Here is a 20,267-nt window from a genome sequence, read left to right on the forward strand (position 1 = left end):
CTAATGATTGGATGTTTTTCATAAATATATCATAACTAGTTTGAACGTCCACGTCATCACTCACTGAAACATCAAACACTGTATCTGCTTCTTTATTGTACTCTGCCCAGTTAGCCTCTTTATAATTCCTCTTCTTGGTAAACATTTTAGATCGAATATAACCACAGTTCATTTTCACTATCACATGGTCACTACCTAAATTTTCATTACAAGTCTGCCAGCTAACATTGGTAGCAATGTCCGTTGAAGCGAATGAGATGTCAGGTGAAGATGTCTGCAGGCTGCCATTAACCCATTTAATGCGTGTGTGTGAACCATCGTTTAGACACACGAAATCATTTTCAAACATAGCCTTGTACACCGCCTCTCCTCTCCGACCGGATTTACATGACCATAGGGCGTGATGAGCATTCATATCACCTAATATTAGACACTCTAATTTAACAGAACTGAAGATTGAGTCCCAATCATGCTGATTAGTGGTTACGGAGGGAGGGCAATATATCGATATAATATGTTTAAGGCCAGGAATATTAAATATTTCTATAATCATAACTTGCATTTGAGAATTAGTCACATTGTAAGGTCTATGTGAAAATTTTATTGATCTGTGTATGATGGCGCACAGGCCACCATAAGAATCGGACCTGTCTGCTCTTACTACGTTATATCCATTAAATTTAAGAGTAGTTTCAGTAGACAGCCAAGTCTCACTCACAAATGCCATATGGATTTTATCTTGTAGTAATAATAGTTCAAAGTTTCGAGCTTTAGGTTTTAAACTGTTTGCATTCCATTGGTAGATACTTATCAAATCCTTTTTTATTGTGTTACTGTCCATTATTGTAATTTCCAAATAGCTTTAACAACATCTCCATAGTAAAATATTTCTGAACAAAATTCTTAACCTCACTCCAGATAAATTCCATAAATACCTTAATTTTATTTTCAAGATCTCCCTCGCATGACATTGCTTCCTTTATCTTGTCTAAAAACCTATCTATTAAGGACTTTCTTTCTTGACGAGTTCTTCGAGATTGCTGAACGGGGACTACTTCAATTGGAGGACCTGGAGGACGGGTACTTTCTGTTTCGGATGATTCATCGGCACTCATATTATGTTTATTTCTTCTCCTCGATTCTCGGCGCCTTTTGTCACTTTGCTTTTTATTTTTGCTTGCCATATTTTTAGTTTGAGGTTCACTTTCTTCTAATTCGCTTTCAGGATGCTGTTCTTGGGTATTAAAATTACTAACTGAAGCCCCAACACATATATCTCTATAAGCAGGCTTCGAGGTTTCCCCGGTTGACAATACTGGAGGATTCGGATTCAGTAGCAGAGTTTCTCTCGCCTGGAAGCCACTGCTTACATCAATATTCTGTTTTTTTTCGTCATTAATTTTCTTTAATGCTACTTTATATGTGCAATTATTTTGCCCCATGAATATGCGAATGGATCTCTCTTTTAGAAACGCGGGACATAAACTTTTCATCAAGGATAAATGGTTCCCTTTGCAGTTCACGCATTGGAATTTCTTTGTTTCACAATTTTCATGTTTTTCTCCGCATTTAGGACAGATTTGTACCTTGGATGGACAAAAATTACTGACATGGCCAAATCGCCAACATTTCGAACATTGCGTGACTGGGTACTTATACGATTCTACCGCCATACGACATCCATACGCCTTTACATAATTGGGCATGATTGACCCTCGAAAACAAATACGTACGGTTTCACACTTTACCCACTTACCCTGCTCATCTCTTTTGTTTAAACGTTTGACGGATAAAATCTCTGTATCTGTATCACACACAAAAATTTCTTTTAGGTCCTTTTCATCAACATCAAAATCTATATCTCTGACTACCCCGTAACAGAATGGCAACTCGTTAGTATTTCTACAAATCCACTCATATTTCTTCACAACTTCACTGTCCAAGAAACTGTTTGCGTTAGTATTGGTATTAAATCTGATCAGTAATTTGAAAGGACTCCTATATTTTACTCTTAAGACGCCCTGCACATTATGACTCAACAATATCTTTGCAAATCCCAATTGTTTTGGAAGAACGTTTTTGGAGCTAACTGAAACCTCATAGATAATTTCGTCAAAATCGTCAGACTTCGGTAGAGGACTAGTCGAAGGGGGGGAGGGACGTACATCTCTACGTTTATGCCTATTTACGACCGTAAACCCATCATCATCAACACCTTCCTCCCCCTCTAACCGTCGCTTATCGCCTCGTTGCTCGTCTAGCTCGGGCTCCGCGACGCGTTGTTTACCGACAATACCGACATTCATATCTCCGTCATCCCATTGCAAGTCCATTGCACCTTCTTCTTGAGGAGAGGAGCCCTCGGAGCCCATGATAACCTTCCTAATTGATTCTGGGGACATCTCGGGACCCGAGGCCGGCTGCGGGGCCGACTCCTCACCCGAATCACTCATAATCACAAATTGAGGGTAGATCGACAAAACCACTTATTTGTGTTTACTCGAAGAAACTAATAATTAACTTAGTTTTCCACGTATTATCACTACTAAAGTCATTATAATCAGTTTAAACACACTCCAAATTATAATCCTCTCAGCAAAACACAAAAAATCGGTATTACAAAAATGTAAACAAAGGAACGCGTCTTAACGTAACCGTTGCGCACGCCAGACTGACACAAAATTTAGTCAAGAGGTAAAGGACACAGCTTCGTAATAGGCCTGACATACAATTTGTCCCCCATTTTCACCTCGGCCACTCTAACTCTACCATCCTTTCCAGGAAATATCTTAACTATGCGGCCCATTGGCCAACACAAAGGAGCAGTGTTTACATTTTTCACAAGAACTAAATCACCTATTTTTAAATTTGGTAGGTCATGCTTCCACTTGGGACGACTTTGCAACTGACAGAGGTAGTCTTTAGACCATGTTTTCCAGAAATCCTGCTTTAATCTAGTAACAATGCCCCAAAACTTTCTTAAGCGATTAACTGGGACTTCAGTTAAATCAACATCTGGGTAACTTGTTATCGCCGTACCAATAAGAAAATGACCTGGTGTCAAGTATTTGCCCTCATTAGGATCCAAGGATAGCAAGGGTCTCGAGTTCAAGACCCCTTCAAATTGAACGATCGCCGAGTAAAGTTCCTCAAACGTTAAACAATGATTTCCAACCACACGTTTTAAATGGAATTTGACACTCTTGACTCCGGCTTCCCAGAGGCCTCCAAATTGAGGCGCATAGCTTGGTATAAACTTGAATGAAATATATTTCTTATTACAATATCGATACACAGAATCTCTATGTTCATTTGAACATTGTAAATCATACAATTCTTTGAGCTGGTTTGCAGCACCTTTAAAAGTTTTAGCATTATCACAATAGATAACAGTGGGCATGCCACGTCTAGATATGAAACGATCGAGACATGCTAGGAAGGTTTCAGTTGTTAGGTTCGACACTAGCTCTACGTGTATTGCCTTTGTAGCGAAACATACAAAAAGGGCAATATAGCTTTTTGTAACAAGAGGTTTTCGTATTCTGGCAACTTTCGTGCTAAATGGACCACAAAAATCAATTCCAACATGCTGGAAAGCTCTACTAGCTGTAATCCTCTCTACAGGCAGAGAACCCATCAGCTGCTTTGCAGCTTCAGCCTTCAGACGCAAGCATGTGACACACTTGTTCACTACCTTCTTTACCTCCCTAATACCATTAATTATCCAATATTTTTGAGCCAAGGAACTCAGAACGGCTCTGGCACCCACATGCAAAAGACGCAAGTGCTCCGTTTTAATCAATAACGAAGTAAAAAATGACCCTTTCGGGAGAATAGGCGGATGCTTTCTAGCTTGCGAAATGTCTGCATTTTGCAGCCTGCCGCCCACGCGAAGGACACCACGCTGGTCCACGAAAGGATGTAAATCTGCTATCCCTGATTTAAGAGACCTACCCGATAGCAATGTTTCTATTTCGTTAGAAAAATGTTTCCTTTGCACATTTTTTATTATGACAAGTAACGCTTCTTGAAGCTCTTTAGGGGTTAGCAATGTAGAGTCATATCTATCACCTGACTTTGAAGCATTTTTATAAAAGCGATAAATATACGCTATAACATTTTGAAGCCTATGTAGACTAGAATATTTCTCAAAGAGGTGCGTGAATGAATCATCCCGCTGACTAACATTGCAAGATAAACCTTCGTTAATATTAACATCAAAATGCTTATCATGTAAGTCCTGACTGAGAGCCTTGTTATCAAATGCAGGGTGCAAATAATCCCTGTGTGACAAATATTCAGGGCCGTGCCACCACAATTGCTTTCCTTGCAAGCTTTGGGGCTCCACTCCGCGGGAAACCAAATCCGCGGGATTGTCACATGACTTTACATAGGACCACTGATCCTGATTTGTGAGTTCTAGAATTTTCTTCACCCTATTATTAACATAAGTATTGACCTTTGTTTTTGTAGACTTGAGCCAACACAAAACTATTTGTGAGTCACTATATAAATATGTATTATGCGCAAATCTAGCTTTTAGCTTTTCGCTGACTCTAGATGCCAGCTGTGCCAATAGTAGAGCGCTGTTAAGTTCCAGTTGCGGTATAGTAAGGCTTTTAGCCAGTGGGGCCACTTTTGACTTGGCACAAAGCAAACTCGACTCTACACTTCCGTCCGATTTAAAAATTCTTACATAAATGCAGCAACCGAAAGCTTTGAAAGACGCATCTGCATAACCCACTAACTCTACCAACTCGCATTCGTGACTATGCACTAACCTAGGCAAAGAGACTCTACCCATCATTTTTAAATTAGCAAGAAATGTTTTCCATGCCTTAAGTTCAGCATCTGGTAAAGCTGTGTCCCAGCCCAAGGGCATAGACCACAAAACCTGCATAAATATTTTTGCTGAAACTATGATAGGAGCTATGAGACCTAACGGATCATAACATTTTCCAATAAATGAAAGAACTGTTCTTTTAGTATGATTGCTATCCTCATCATAGGGGGGACACTCAAATGTTAAGGTGTCTGAAGTAATATCGTACTTCAGACCTAAAGTTTTTATCACATTACTTGAATCTAGATTTATTTGCTCAAAGTACTTCAAATTCTCTGGCAAATCGTCCAAAACAGCTGGGTAGCTAGAGCACCATTTATGTAATTTAAAATTACCTAATTTAAATAACTCAATCAACTCATTTTTAAGTTGGTAAAGATCATTAATATCATCTGAACCAGCTATGACATCATCTACATATGTATTATTTAAAATGGCTTGAGACGCAAGCGGGTAATCATGTCCAAATAATTTTACAAGCTCTATCAAACACCGAGTAGCTAGAAATGTAGAGCTCTTTAGGCCATATGTAACTGTCTGAAGCTGAAGGCAGCGGATTGGCTGGCTAGGACTGTCCCGCCAGAGGATATTTTGAAGGCATCTATGTTCAGGGCTGACAAAAATGCACCTAAACATTTTTTGAACATCACATATCAAGGTGAATAAATAGGTCCGAAACAAAATTAATATGTCAAAAAGCTCACCCTGCTAGTGATGGGTAGGACATCAATTTAAAATGAGTTTGTATGAGTACCTCATTTTCTAAAATGAGGTGTTACAATGTCTTACTTCAAATGAGGTGAGGTACTAGCATATTTTCAGCGTCGACTATTCCATTAATTCCAACGGCGACAAAAATATTTAATGTAAGTATATACATATTTATATATTCATCACTTCCTTTATAAATAAATAAATAGTAACATTTAATTGGAGTGCAATTCTGGAGGTTAAGAATAGAACTTTTAGGAGAAAGATAATTTTAGAATCAAGTAAAATGAATAGAGGAGTGAAGTAAGACTTTTTGCGGTACGAAGTACTGCGACAAATTAACAAAATGAGTGGTACAAATGAGGTGCCTCACGAGTGAGCGACTCAACACTACACCCTGCACCACAGGTCCATTCAGCATGACATCATTGACAGACAGCTTATTTTTGGATTTCATGCTTCCGTCCATCACAACACGAAGCTTTGTGCTTTTGCTGGCCTCGTTGAAAACAGGATGATGCGCTAGAAAGCTTACTGGTCCATTCAACATGTCATAAGAGTTAATATTGACCTCCCTAGCATGTCCCATTTCAACAAATTCATCAATAAATTTTTTATACTGCTCTAGCAACTCTACATTTTTCATAAATTTTCTCTCTATCGAGTAAAATCTTTGTAAGGCAGCCGAAAAGGAGTTACCCAAATTTAGCTCACCTAAGGGGTGTTTTAACGGAATGTCTACCTGAAATTTGTTATTATTCAGAGTAACAGACTCCTGAAATATTTTTTCAGCCTTTTCATATTCATCAGAAACCTTTTGTTGGGGTTCTGGCACCTTTTCGGCTAGCCAAAATTGACTCATAACATTTTCTAATTTTGTACTGTCGCTAATAGCAAAATTTGTTACTAAAGCAGTGTTTGAGATATTGCCAGATTGGTTTATCTTGCCACCGACAACATAGCCAAATAAGGTGCTTTGCAAGACAAGCCCCTCAGGCAATTTGATACAATCATTTAATAATGATTCAAAATAAATATCGCTTGCTAATAGCAATGAAATTTCTGATGGTGCATTAAAGTTTTCATTAGAAAGTTTGACATGGCTTGGAAATTTCAGATTTGAACAATCAATATATTGTGGTGGCAAATGTGCCGTTACATCATCAACAACATGACAGTCAACATTAAACTTAACATCTTCATATTGACAAGACTCCACAGGAATAATTACTGACCTGTCCATAGTGGAGGTCTGTTTATTGACCCCAATTATATTTACACATTCTGCCTCAGTGGCAATACCTAGCCTTTCTACAAGAGAAGTTGTGGCAAAAGATTCACTTGAGGCGGTGTCAAGCAATGCACGGCAATAAACATCCCGGCCAAATTTATCAACTATCTTAACCTTTACTGTAGGTAATACTTTTTTATAAGATGCTTTCTTGACACATGTCAAAACAATAGATGCTGCCGCTGATTGCTTGGCATCTGACTCATCCTCAGTATGCAAAAGGGTATTATGATGACCTTTACATATTTTACATTTAAACTTGTACTTACAAGGTTTATCAGCGTGAGAGTTTATACAAACTGTACACAGCTTCTTCTCTTGCACAAAAGCCAAGCGGTCCTCGAAGGAGGCTTCCTGAAATTTTACACAATTATAGATTGCATGGCCAGGTTTAGTACAAAATTTACAACCAGGTAATGATGCTACAACATTAGCAACCTTGGGGTAAGATTTGAATTTAAGAGTACCTACATTCTCATTTAGGGTAATCTTTTGAGGCAAACTATCCTCTAGCGCCATAGCACGCCTTTCTAAAAATTCAATAAACTCCGACATTGTTGGAGGAACTTGTGGGTCTCTCTCTAAATGGAAAGCCCGGCTAGTATATTGATCTAGCTTTCTGGATAATATTGAAATGAGCAACATATCCCATTTATCAACAGGTTCCTTTAAGTTTTTAAGTGCATGCAGCTGCTGCTGCACTTGTGATACAAATGACCTTATAGAGGCCGCAGTTCCCTTAGCCATGCATGGGATGTCTAAGATAACATGTATATGGCTTATGATAAGCCTGGACTTATTGTCATAACGCTTTTTTAATAGCTCTAATGCCTCTGGATATGAGGCATTGACTAAAGGCAAATTTACAATGACAGATAGCGCTTCATCAGACAAAAACTTTCTTAAGTAAAACAACTTCTGTACATCTGATAATGTTTTGTTCTTATCAATCACTGCTATGAACATTTCATAAAAGGGTTTGAATAGGGTAAAGTCCTTACCGTTGTACACTGGTATGTCAACATGTGGCAACTTCGAAGAAGAAACTCCAGCAGCTTGAACTGTATCTGACCCTCGTAGAGACCTGAGAGTCTCATTAATCTTAGCTATCGTGCTAAAGTAGCGGTTCTCAAAGTCACCTGCATCCTCTGTGTCCTTGTCATCAAGGTTCAATATATCAAGTTGGATTGCCTCATAATCTTTGAGGGACGAGGCTAGTTTTTCCTTACGAGCCTCCAAGGACTCCAACGAGGCGGAATTTAAACTATTGGGGTCGTTGACAAACTGCTCGATGCGAGTCATAGACGCCTTAACTTGGCCGCGCATAATTTTTAACTTCTTGAGCTCCGCCATTGCCGTATTTCATAAAACAAACGCTCAATATAACTGGAAACACTATTTAAGCACAAACCCGCACTTTGGTACAAGAAACTTGTTAAAAATTGCAGTTGAAAAGTATAATAACAGTATGTTATGCAGTTGCACACACCGTGAAGAAAATTCCGATTGACAGACGTCACTGTGACAGCCACTTGTCACTTTTACCGCCAACTCTGAAAAGGCAGCCACACACGCACCGATGACGACGTTCCGTACTACCAACCTTACAATCTAGTCCCACCTGAGTTGACAATCTGTCAAAATGTTCTCGATGTACCGCTCATACAAATCTGCCGGTACTTGCACAAAAATTCCTTTGTGCCGACGAACGGGAACTTTCGCAATGATCGTTGCAGCACGGAAATAAACGATTTCGGGATAATATCAACCAAAATCACAATGATAGCTTCGTCCAAGCTATGGGTTGGACGAGGTTGCGGCGGGCGGCGACAAGATATAGCAAGTCACGTTCGCCCTGCCAGCAAGCGAAGCTCGTAGTATAACCACCGAACCACTGATTCTAAACTTTTTTTAAACCGCGAAGGACCAAGATCGCATGTTTGAATCAAAATGCGATTAGATTTATATAATAATCAACTTTTATTGAAAGCTAATTTTTAAAAGCTACTACATCAGTTATGGCACAGAATGAAGAGAGCGCTGACAGCGCGCCACAGACCAAACTTATCCTAAAATGTTGCAAGCAACAAATATTAACACTAAGGTTAAACATACAATATTTTATAAGCTATGTTCAGACTTGTCCTGAACAGTAAATGTGTCGAAAAGGCGAACTTAATGCCATAAGGTATTCTCTACCAGTATTTCATTTTCTTCTCCTAACCGTTAGTTCAGCACACCTTCGATATAATTGTAATTTATAACCAGCAGGGGCCCGTTTCTCAAAAGCTTGTAACGTGTAATACAAGTGGAAGTCCCTTTCTAACAAAAACTGTCAAAAGGTGACATCCGCTTGTATTACAAGTCCTCAGCACGTCGTCCAGGTCGAACTCTAGTTGTGCGCCGCCTGGCTTCTAAATCATGCACCTACTTGTGGACAAAGTGTCTACCGTGAACATAGAAATGTCGCTATCTATATTAACCGCTCTTACATATACGAGCACGGAGCAATAGAGAAGCAATAATAAAATTTTATCCTCCTCACTGCATCTGGTGTGATCGGTCTCTAGCCAGTCACCCATCGTTGGCTCTATACCACCGGTCTAGCCTAGTGGGTAGTGACCCTGCCTGTTAAGCCGCGGTCCTGGGTTCGAATCCCAGTAAAGGCATTTATTTGTGTGATGAGCACAGATATTTGTTCCTGAGTCATGGTTGTTTTCTATGTATTTAAGTATTTGTATATTATATATATCGTTGTCTGAGTACCCACAACACAAGCTTTCTTGAGCTTACCGTGGGGCTTAGTCAATTTGTGTAATAATGTCCTATAATATTTATTTATTTTTATTTATTTATTTATACCAGTTGACGTTAGGTTGCCATCGAGTTTGCTTTGGTTTTATAACTTTTATAACACATGTGAGTACCTTTTTTCTGGACGTAGTATCTATATAACTATATAAAGGATTTATACGTTTCAACTACTAGGGAAAGGCTTGTAACGAGGCGAGGTCGGTCGGTTGCACGCTACGTATACAGGCGCACCCAATGTGCGCTTGAACTGCTTATCCATATGTGGCTAACATATTCACTACGTGCTAAACAGACTATATTATCAAACTACTCCGCAATAGACTGAGGAGTCTCAGGGCCTACCACAAACATCAAAAATCCAAATTGAATTATTTGTCTCAATTGTATATTCGACCAATAGAAGAAGCAGATGTTAACGAAATTTGCTGTTTGTAATATTACCACCATTTCGAACATTTTCCCAAAAACGAAACGACATAAATTTTTTAACTAACTATACGGAACCTGCTCACAAAATTTCACAGGAATCGGTTGAGAAATGTGACCTGCAAAGGAGCTTAGAACATCCGGACGTACGAAAGCATTTTTGCCCGAGCTGAAACGGACACCTTCGCTAACGCTCGGTCAAAAGTTCCGCGCACTTACATATTCTACCCAAGTGGCGTCCCCGTCTAAGAAATATCGATTGTGTACATTTGCCGAGCTATTTCGGTTTTTGACGCATCACCCCCGCTCGATACGGGTCAAGAACGAAGTCGTGTTTTCCAATAACAACATGTGTATTTGTAAGGACTTTGTCAATTACTTTTACTATCTTTTCTAATGTTTCCTAGATTTTTGTAGGTTTTGGTACCGTACCTAACAGGAGTAATGTCCCTCCACTGTTCTACTGTCCGTGGCTTAACCTGTTCTCATTTTAGCGTTTTCCCAACATTTTTACATTTGCATCCTAAAGAAGCCCGGCGGCCGCTTTGGTAATCTAATTTAATATTTTAATAAGGACCTATAGATAATAGATAATATGTAGAAAATAAGTCTCAACTTTTTACGCAAACCGAATAAATCAAACTATAATCTATTTTATAAGCAACTTTGATGAGAGTCATAAAAGCTACATTTGTTGTTTTATCAGATATTGTTATTTAAATAATAAGTGTTAATTCGGTAATTTGGAGTGTAAATTATCCACTAAAATACGAAAAAGTTTCAAGCGTTCGAAAACGTGAAAACTTGTTGCTGTTCGAAACTTATCAAAGCGCCATTAGTTTGAGGAGCGCCTCGCGGAACTCATGAATCATGGCGACCCTACCTGACACGCACCCTTCACCACTTGACACTGCAAATAACACCCTAACACGATTACTTAATACGGTTCAATTTCCATTGACAGATCGATAGGTTGTAATTACTCGTAAAAAACAAAAGGAAGCGATTAATCTAACTGTTCTATTTTGAATCTGATTTCTAGAAAGTTAAGGTTGGAATTCAATTGGGTCTTGTTTGGTCTTCAATGCATTTTGCATTGGGTGCGGTGATGTTATTAGGTGTAATGTAATTTGAGTGTTATTGATTGTGGTGTAGAGTTGTTTTTGCGGTGGGTGCGGCGGGGTCACGCGACGCTGGCAGGGTGAGGCTATTGACCAAATATGGCAAGACAGTCCTGTGTATATTTCGATTAAGGGAGTGAATATTACAAGGGGCTATTTATATTGATTCATTGCTTTTGTCATACATATGTGAAAATGTATGGTCACCTCTCACCTCACCTGCAAATCCTGCAATAACATCTTACACGAAATGCGCAAAAGTAGATGTAATGGTCACTAATTATGTAAGTCACACATCAGTCTAACTCTAAAAGTGAGTCTTCTTGTTTCTATGCCAAACCACGCTAAACAAACACTATCGCAAACGACGCAAAATGTCGTAAGTGTCGTAACTGACCATTGTCTGAGTTGCGAGATGAGTTACCGTCATCTCGACCATCACGTCATCGTGAACGACTGACTGCATGCTAAACTGCTTGTTCTGATACTTATTAAGTCAAAGGATAGGTACCTGACATATTTTTGTATGAAATGAACAACTTAGCCGCTCCGATATATTTATGGCAACTGTACATAGGTGATAGCTGCATATGAGCAATTGAGCATATGACATTTAATAGTTCGATAAGGATAGCGTAGGTAGGTAGCAAAAGTAACCTTAAACATAGGTTAAATAAGGTCTTTTTGAGAAAGGCCGCGTAGTTGTGTGTGTTTGTAGTAAAATAAACGTTAATCTGAACGCACTAAAATTCATGTTCAACCAACATAGATGTGTAATGTTATGACCTTTCGTGTGTCTGTTTCGGTTGTTGACTCCGCGAAAGTGAAACCGCTTATTATCCGGCTTCGGTTACAAAATGGCGGATATTGTATGAGTGCTGGGTGGAGTTACGTTTCCAGTTGATGTGATGTGACGTGATATGATACCTACGTAAGTGAGTGATGGCCGTGATGTAATCGCGCATAATGCATGTTAGGTTGTTTACTTGAGGCATGTCATGTATAATTACTTATTATTTATGTACAGTCAAATATTTTAATTTCGGACCCATTGTGTACCTTGTCACAGTGACAATAGGTATTATGAGCTCTCTAAAAAGTCCTCTATATGTCGCAATTAACCATATGAATAACATTATTTTACATAATCCCACTCTTGACATATTCTCACAAACAGAACCGAAATTCCTAGCCACAGCAGTCCGCTATCTAGAGTCAATATCTACGCCCACATACATAGATCTCTTCTTAAGATAAAACTCTTCAAAAAAACCGGCCAAGTACGAGTCGGACTCGCGCACGGAGGGTTCCGCACCATCAACAAAAAACAAGCAAAAAAACGGTCACCCATCCAAGTACTGACCCCGCCCGACGTTGCTTAACTTCGGTCAAAAGTCACGTTTGTTGTATGGGAGCCCTACTTAAATCTTAATTTTATTTTGTTTTTAGTATTTGTTGTTATAGCGGCAACAGAAATACATCATCTGTGAAAATTTCAACTGTCTAGCTATCACGGTTCGTGAGATACAGCCTGGTGACAGACGCACGGACGGACGGACAGCGGAGTCTTAGTAATAGGGTCCCGTTTTTACCCTTTGGGTACGGAACCCTAAAAACTAGGTGTCGAAACCGCAGAACCATTAATATGCTAACTCGACTCGATATTATCCACTATTCTGCATAATTATCAAAATATCGTGGGAAAGTGTTCCTAAAGAGTCAGCACACGCATATTGAATATCAATTGCATCACAGCCACGAACGTTTTTACAGCGACACTATTAACTCGTCTTTTATACACCTTAATTCTTGGCAATAAGGTTCACGAATGCTTAGTCATCTGTCTACAAATATCAAAGTTAGCTAATTGCGGGCAATTTTCTGTTACTTTTATTACGCTTTAATTAGACTTAAAGCTTCCCGCAATTTTCAAACTTCGGTGTTCGCAGTAGGCCCCCTGTTATCTGTTATACTAAACGTGTTAAAATATCAACTTTATATTAATATGGTTAGAGTCTATATTTGAACCAGTTAGATCACCAAAGGCGTTATTGTTTTATTAAATGCTTATCGTATTGATTGTCATTGATGTAATAGCAACATCAACCGCGCGTTGTGTTTTGGACTTTATGCGGCATGTCATAGGGTTCCGATTTGAGGTATTCTGTTTGAGTGATGTTCGTTTCGGGTGATTGTTTTGAATCATTGGTCCTTGACCTTGACTGAGTGATACATCATGATTTCCGTTTCCGTGTTAGGTCGATTGATTCGCATATGATATGACAATACAGTTAATTACCTACACAAGTTTATTTTTAAACGTCGACGTAATCTTCTAATAAATGTACCTACATATATATCCATAATATCCATATCCTCACATTTACAATAATTACAATATGACTTGTTTGTTACAGGGGCGCGGAGCTAGGTGACGTCAGTCTACTGCGGCGGATGCCAAACGTTGAGGTTCTAGCCTTCAGGTAAGAATATTAGTAAAATCCGCAAACCTTGCCTATTGACCAAGAGCCTGCTTATGATTGGGCAACGCTTTCCGCTCTACGCTCCGAAACGCTCAGCCTTGCCTGTTGCCACCTCACGCACGCAACAACGGAAGCTCAGACTGTTAGCCCTACTGTACAGAAGGTCTAGGGTTGCAGACAAGAAAGGCGTTAGGCAATGTACCTCCACGCTCCAAGTGGCTCAGCCTTGCCTACGACGGAAACTGATAGCACTGGTGAGCTCAGACCAGAAAAATAGGTAATATTATTATTTATTTATTTCTCGTAGCAACCGTGAGCGGAGCGCGTCCGAACAATTGAGTGAAATACGACTGCCAATTGCCCTACCAATCCTACCATGTCCCATCCGCCACAGTTAACTGGGATTTCGTGAACCTTCATGTAAAGATATAAGGATAAAGATATACTCACAGGCCCATTGACGGTAAATTCCATGCTTGATGGCAGTAAGAATTTACACCTTGCTGATGCTATGCTACTGATGCCGGCAAAGTGTAAACAAACACGAACAAACGAAAATGTATAAACCAGTCACTGCTCTTGCTACTTGCTCCTGACCTTCAGAGGATTTTTTTAAAGTAGATTTTAAAAAAATGTTTTTGTTTCCAGCATAAACAAGATCCGCAGCCTCCAGGACTTCGCCGGCTGCCGACTGCTGCGGGAGCTGTACGTCCGCAAGAACGAGATCAAAGACCTGCGGGAGATCAGGCATCTTAGACACCTTCCAGCACTCACCTCGCTCTGGCTCGATGAGAACCCCTGCACACACCACCCACAGTGAGTTCACTTATTAATGTTGATTAATCTTGGTCACGGCACCATATTGTAACAACCCCACCCTAGCTTACATCCTTTCAACAAGCAAGACACCTACACATTACGGTCCTACCATTATTACCAGAACATTATTATGTCCGCAAGAACGAGGTAAAAGATCTGCGGGAGATCAAGACATTTGCGGCATCTCCCAGCACTCACTTCGCTCTGGCTCGATGAGAACCCCAACACATGAACACACACCACCCACAGTGAGTTCAGTTATGGCGCTGCGCTCTAGATTCTATAATAGAATCTTTCGCTTCGTTCAGGATTGAGGAGGGAATGTTGCCGTGAATATATAATTTTGCTCCCTTGTGACAAAATCGACTGCTGTGTTTCAGATATCGACTAACGGTACTCCGTAACCTGCCGCGGCTAGAGAAGCTCGACAATGTGGACGTGCAACAAGAGGAGTTGGAGGAGGCGCAGCGCCGAGGGTCGCTCATCGACTCGGACGATGAAGGATACCCACAACAACAGGTATACTGACTATTAGTGAACTCTATCCCATTGCAATAAGGGTATAACTAGTGAAGTTTATCGATAGTTGAATGTCGTCGTGCAACAAGAGGAGTTGGAGGAGGCGCAGCGCCAAAGGTCGCTCATTGACTCGGATGACGAAGGATACCCACAACAACAGGTATACTGACTATTAGTGAACTCTATCCCATTGCAATAAGGGTTATAACTAGTGAAGTTTATCGATAGTTGAATGTCGTCGTGCAACAAGAGGAGTTGGAGGAGGCGCAGCGCCGAGGGTCGCTCATTGACTCGGACGATGAAGGATACCCACAACAACAGGTATACTGACTATTAGTGAACTCTATCCCATTGCAATAAGGGTTATAACTAGTGAAGTTTATCGATAGTTGAATGTCGTCGTGCAACAAGAGGAGTTGGAGCAGGCGCAGCGCCGAGGGTCGCGCATTGACTCAGATGATGAAGAATACTTAGCAGTTAAAATCCCAAATAATCAGCAGAGCTGTTGACTCCAACTTTTGAAACAAAGAAACAATGCAAAAATTTTCACCGCGCGTGCGTGCGTGCGCGGGCGTGGGCGTGACTCAAATTCTCTAGGGTTAGAACTCACAGCTGATGTACCAAATAAGCTACCGATTTTTTTTAATGTATCTTGTAATTTCAGGAAACTTACGCGGAGAGCGTGCGGAGCGGCGGCAGCGCGCGGCGCGCCACCCGCGCGCGCTCCAGCGACTCCAGCCCCGAGCGGGACGACTACCACAAGCACGAACCCGAGTACCGGGACCACAGGCCGGAGCCCGACTACCGGGACCATCACAGCAGACACGAGCAGGAGGCCTACCGGGACCAGAGGCACGAGCAAGTAAGTGACGGACCCCAGTACCGGGACCACAGGCCGGGCCCGAGTACCTGGATCTTTTGTTATTTAAGGGCCGTGGAATAAAAGATTATATGCGGATTAGATAATTATATTGATTTATCTTTTGTAAAACACTGGGAAGCAAGTATAGGTCCGTTCAAGTTCAAAGAGAGGGTATACGAGAATTACCAGAGTAAAAATAAATTAACTCAGTGTTGCTACATTTCAATGTATAACTCGATATCGATTACATTTGATTATAATTATTATTATGATTGATTTTTGTTTAAGTATAAACATTATTAAATAAAACCAACACGCCCCCTCAAAAATGAATCACCTATTTACATACATGTAGCATTAATTCAGAGACCATATATTACTTCCGAGTGTATGCTGGGAAATATATTAATTACATTATGATCCAACATTCGTTGCAAGGATTAGGGAAAACCCAGTAAAACCTAATCAGACCATTTGCATCAATTAATTAATCAAATTCACATTATTTTCATGATCATCACAGAAAATATTTTCAACACAATTTACAATCATTCCAATAATTACTTATTCAAGACCCATCCTGCTTCTCATCTTTTGAAAAGTAACTGCAGGCAACGGCTTCGTCAATACATCGGCCAATTGATCACCTGTAGGAACATACACTAATTTTATTACATTATTTTGAATTTGTTCCCTTGAGAAATGATATTTGATGTCAATATGTTTTGACCTTTTATGGCAAGTTGGATTATTTGCTATACTTATACATCCGTTGTTGTCTTCAAATATAATGATTGGGTCAGTAATTTTTAAATTAATACTGTTTGCAAGAGACTTAAGCCATAATGCTTCTTTAACTGCTTCATATAAAGCCATATATTCAGCTTCAGTAGATGATGCTGCTACTGAAACCTGTCTCTTTGTACACCAAGTAATTGTGCATTGCTCAAATAATTGAAATACATAACCAGTAGTACTTCTTCTATCACAATTATCACTGCCTCCCCAATCAGAGTCGGCATACCCACTTAAAAGGTTTTTATAGCTACCTCTTTTGTAGGTTAATTTTAAATCCATAGTACCTTTTATATACCTAAGTACCCTTTTTAAACATTGCCACAATTCTTGATTATTATTATTTGTATACCGACTTAGTATATTAACTGAAGCACTCAAATCAGGTCGTGTACATAACATTAGATACATTAAGCATCCTATAAGGTTACGACAAGGGGCATCATAATTTATTTTTGAGTTTAATGCCTCATAGTTAAGTTTTGCTTCAGTGGGGGTAGACACGGGATTACATTCACTCATGTTAAATTTACTTAGTATAGTTTGGATGTATGCACTTTGGTCTAAGGTAATAGTGTCACTGTACCGTGTTACTTTTATACCGAGAAAGAATTAGATGTCCTCAAGATCCGTCATTTCAAACTTAGTTTTTAAGTAATTTTTAAAATCATTCATTGTTTGAATATCGGCACACACTATAACCAAATCATCAACATACAGTACAACGTAAATATTTTTGTTAATGTCTCCTTTATCTAAAATATATATACATCTATCGACTGACGAATTTTGAAAGCCTTTTTCCTTAAGTGATTGCTCGAAGATCTCGAACCAACATCTCGCTGCCTGTTTAAGCTTTGTTTAATTTGCACACGTAATCATTTTTATTTAAAACACCGTCTGGAACTTTCATATATATTTCTTCTTTTAGAGTTCCATTTAAAAAGGCTGTTTTAACATCCATATGATGAATTAACAAGTTATTTTGATTAGCGAAACTAATTATAAATCGAAAACTAGCAATTCTAGCAACAGGTGCAAACGTTTCATTATAGTCAGTCAAGTATTCTTGGCTAAAACCTCGAGCTACCAGACGAGCTTTATACCTTAAAGGCTTTCCAAATCCGTCACTTTTAATCGTAAAAATCCATTTACAATCAACTATGTTTTTATTCGCGGGTCGTGGTACAAGTGTCCACGTATCATTAATTTTTAATGAATTTAATTCGTCCCTAACTGCCTTCTCCCACTGAGGCCTATCATCAAGGGTTTTAATTTCATGAAATGTTTTTGGTACTTTACTTGTGATCGACTGTACACTATACAAATAATCGTCATCAATTTCATTATATGACACAGGCGTACGACCTTTAAGCCTATCACTTCGCCTAGGTGCACTCGGGTTCGACTCATCACTATTTACAGGTGTCTCGGGTGTATCAGAGTTTATCTCAGGTTCAAGTGGTTCATTGGAATTTAATCTGCGAATTTTACTTGGCCTGCCTTGCTCATCAACTTTCGAATACGTTGATTTAGGAACGTGTGTATCTTGAGACGTTTGCGATACTGATTTTGGCACAAAAGCACTATCAGTTTTGTCCTGGGAATATTCAATTTTACTCCCTTCTGGCCTTGGCCTGGACACAAGAAAATTCGTCTCATCTACCACAACATCCCTGACAGTAACACACTTTTCGCATTCTGTGTTCCATACCTTATAACCGTTTGGCTCGTAACCTACCAATATGCCTTTCCAAGATTTATCATCAAATTTAGTTTTACCGGTTTTATTATGGACAAACACAGTTGAACCAAACACTTTAAGGGTTTTGATACTAGGTTTTTTATCGTGCCACATCTCATATGGTGTTTTAGACTGTTTTAAAGCCCTTGTTGGTGTTATATTGATTAAGTGTACAGCAGTTTGTACTGCTTCACCCCACAAACTTTTATTCAATTTAGCACCAGTTAACATAGAACGAGCCTTTTCAGTTATTGTCCGCACCATGCGTTCCGACACACCATTTAACTGTGGAGTCCTAGGTACTGTTAAATGATAAGTTATACCCTTTTCCTTGCAAAAATCTTTCATGTCGGTAGATAAATATTCTCCACCGTTGTCACAATACAAATTTACTAATTTGAGGTTAAATTTTGCTTCACTTTTTGCAACAAAGTCCTTAAACGCTGAGAATACGTCTGATTTATATGTTAGTGTATATACGACACAATAATGTGTATACTGATCAACAAACAAAACAAAATAATTTTTGTTGTCAGTTGTCGGTGGAGTAATAGGACCGCAGACATCCGAGTGTACAATAAATAAAGGTCGTTTAACATAACTTTTATCCTTAGCCTTATTAAAGGGTAGTCGCGCCTGTTTTCCATTTATGCAAGCTTCGCACAAGTTGTCATTTGGAACTACTTTTTCAATCTGTTGCATGTCTTCAACCATATTATTTGCTTTTATTTCAAGGAATTTAGTTTTACTTATATGACCTAAACGTTCGTGCCATAATTTGTAAGAATCATTACTGCTTTGACATACTTGGGAAACAGACTGATTTATTCTAGCAGGCAGATCAAAATCTACAACAATTACATTGCCCGGGGAAGATTTACCTTTCATGATGACCTCACCATCCCTCATGACGCAGCAGGTACCATCTGGTTCGAATATTATTCTGCAGCCAGCCTTCTGCATCTTCGAGACTGACAGCAAGTTGTATGGCACCTCCGGACTGAACAGCACGTTCTCCAAAACACCAGGAATACCGACATTGCTGACGACATTGATATGGCCTCGTTTTGTTGCTGAAATAAATGTATTAGTTTTAGCAATAGACATTTTAACAGGTGTACTTAATATTTCGCAAGTATTAAAAAAATCATCCCTGGTTATAAGATGTTCCGATGCACCGGAGTCCAATAAAAATGTCAGTTTGATTGCGTTATTATCTTGCAGGTGCTCGCCGGCCATAAATGCAAATCCAGAGAAATCATCTGACGTCGATGCTTGATTTAACTGAACATTTTGAACTGTTCTCGGCCTGTCAGGGTTATTTTGCTGGTTGTTGTTCCTCTTGAAGTAATAACAATCGTTCTTAGTATGTCCTTTGCGACCACAGTGATGACATTTCACGAATTTCGATTTAAACTTTCCTTTGAACCTTTTATTATTTTGCCGAGGGTAGTTATGATTAGGATTTTCATCGCTAAATTTCCGTTTTTTGCTTGTTTCACCTTTGTTCTCAACATGTAACACTTTTAGACTTGTGTCACCTCCTTCGTTTTTCAATTTAACTTCATGATCTAACAGCCTGGTTTTGACAAAAACCAAAGTCAAGCTATCTTCCGACAAAGTTTCAATAGCCGTTATAACGCCGTCATATGATCCAGGCAGGGTCAGCAACAAATGCGCAACCTTGTCCGTCTCGTCTAATTTTGCCCCGGCCGCAATCAACTCCGTGATTAAATCATCAAATAAAGTAAAATGTTTTACTAGGGACATATCACCTTGTAGCTTTAAACATAACAGTTTTTTTCGTAAAGCCAATTGAGTTGCTAAACTTTTACGTTC

At 39.4% G+C, this 20,267-nt stretch overlaps 3 protein-coding genes across 5 annotated transcripts in view; 2 read left to right on the forward strand and 1 right to left on the reverse strand.

Moving 5' to 3' along the window:
* LOC134659138 (protein ERGIC-53) overlaps positions 1–20,267 on the reverse strand; it is a 250,244-nt gene that overhangs the window by 141,529 nt on the left and 88,448 nt on the right. The gene's annotated exons all lie outside the window — the stretch shown is intronic.
* LOC134658982 (centrosomal protein of 72 kDa) overlaps positions 1–20,267 on the forward strand; it is a 49,819-nt gene that overhangs the window by 19,809 nt on the left and 9,743 nt on the right. Inside the window, exons 2-7 of the mRNA XM_063514587.1 lie at positions 13,624–13,689; positions 14,338–14,505; positions 14,889–15,027; positions 15,095–15,187; positions 15,256–15,348; positions 15,692–15,889. Coding sequence (XP_063370657.1) covers positions 13,624–13,689; positions 14,338–14,505; positions 14,889–15,027; positions 15,095–15,187; positions 15,256–15,348; positions 15,692–15,889 — 757 coding nt within the window. The remainder of the gene's footprint in view (positions 1–13,623; positions 13,690–14,337; positions 14,506–14,888; positions 15,028–15,094; positions 15,188–15,255; positions 15,349–15,691; positions 15,890–20,267) is intronic.
* LOC134659166 (small ribosomal subunit protein eS21) overlaps positions 1–20,267 on the forward strand; it is a 50,802-nt gene that overhangs the window by 12,189 nt on the left and 18,346 nt on the right. The gene's annotated exons all lie outside the window — the stretch shown is intronic.

This window comes from Cydia amplana, chromosome 24, assembly GCF_948474715.1.
Source record: "Cydia amplana chromosome 24, ilCydAmpl1.1, whole genome shotgun sequence".
Classification (NCBI taxonomy): Eukaryota; Metazoa; Arthropoda; class Insecta; order Lepidoptera; family Tortricidae; genus Cydia; species Cydia amplana.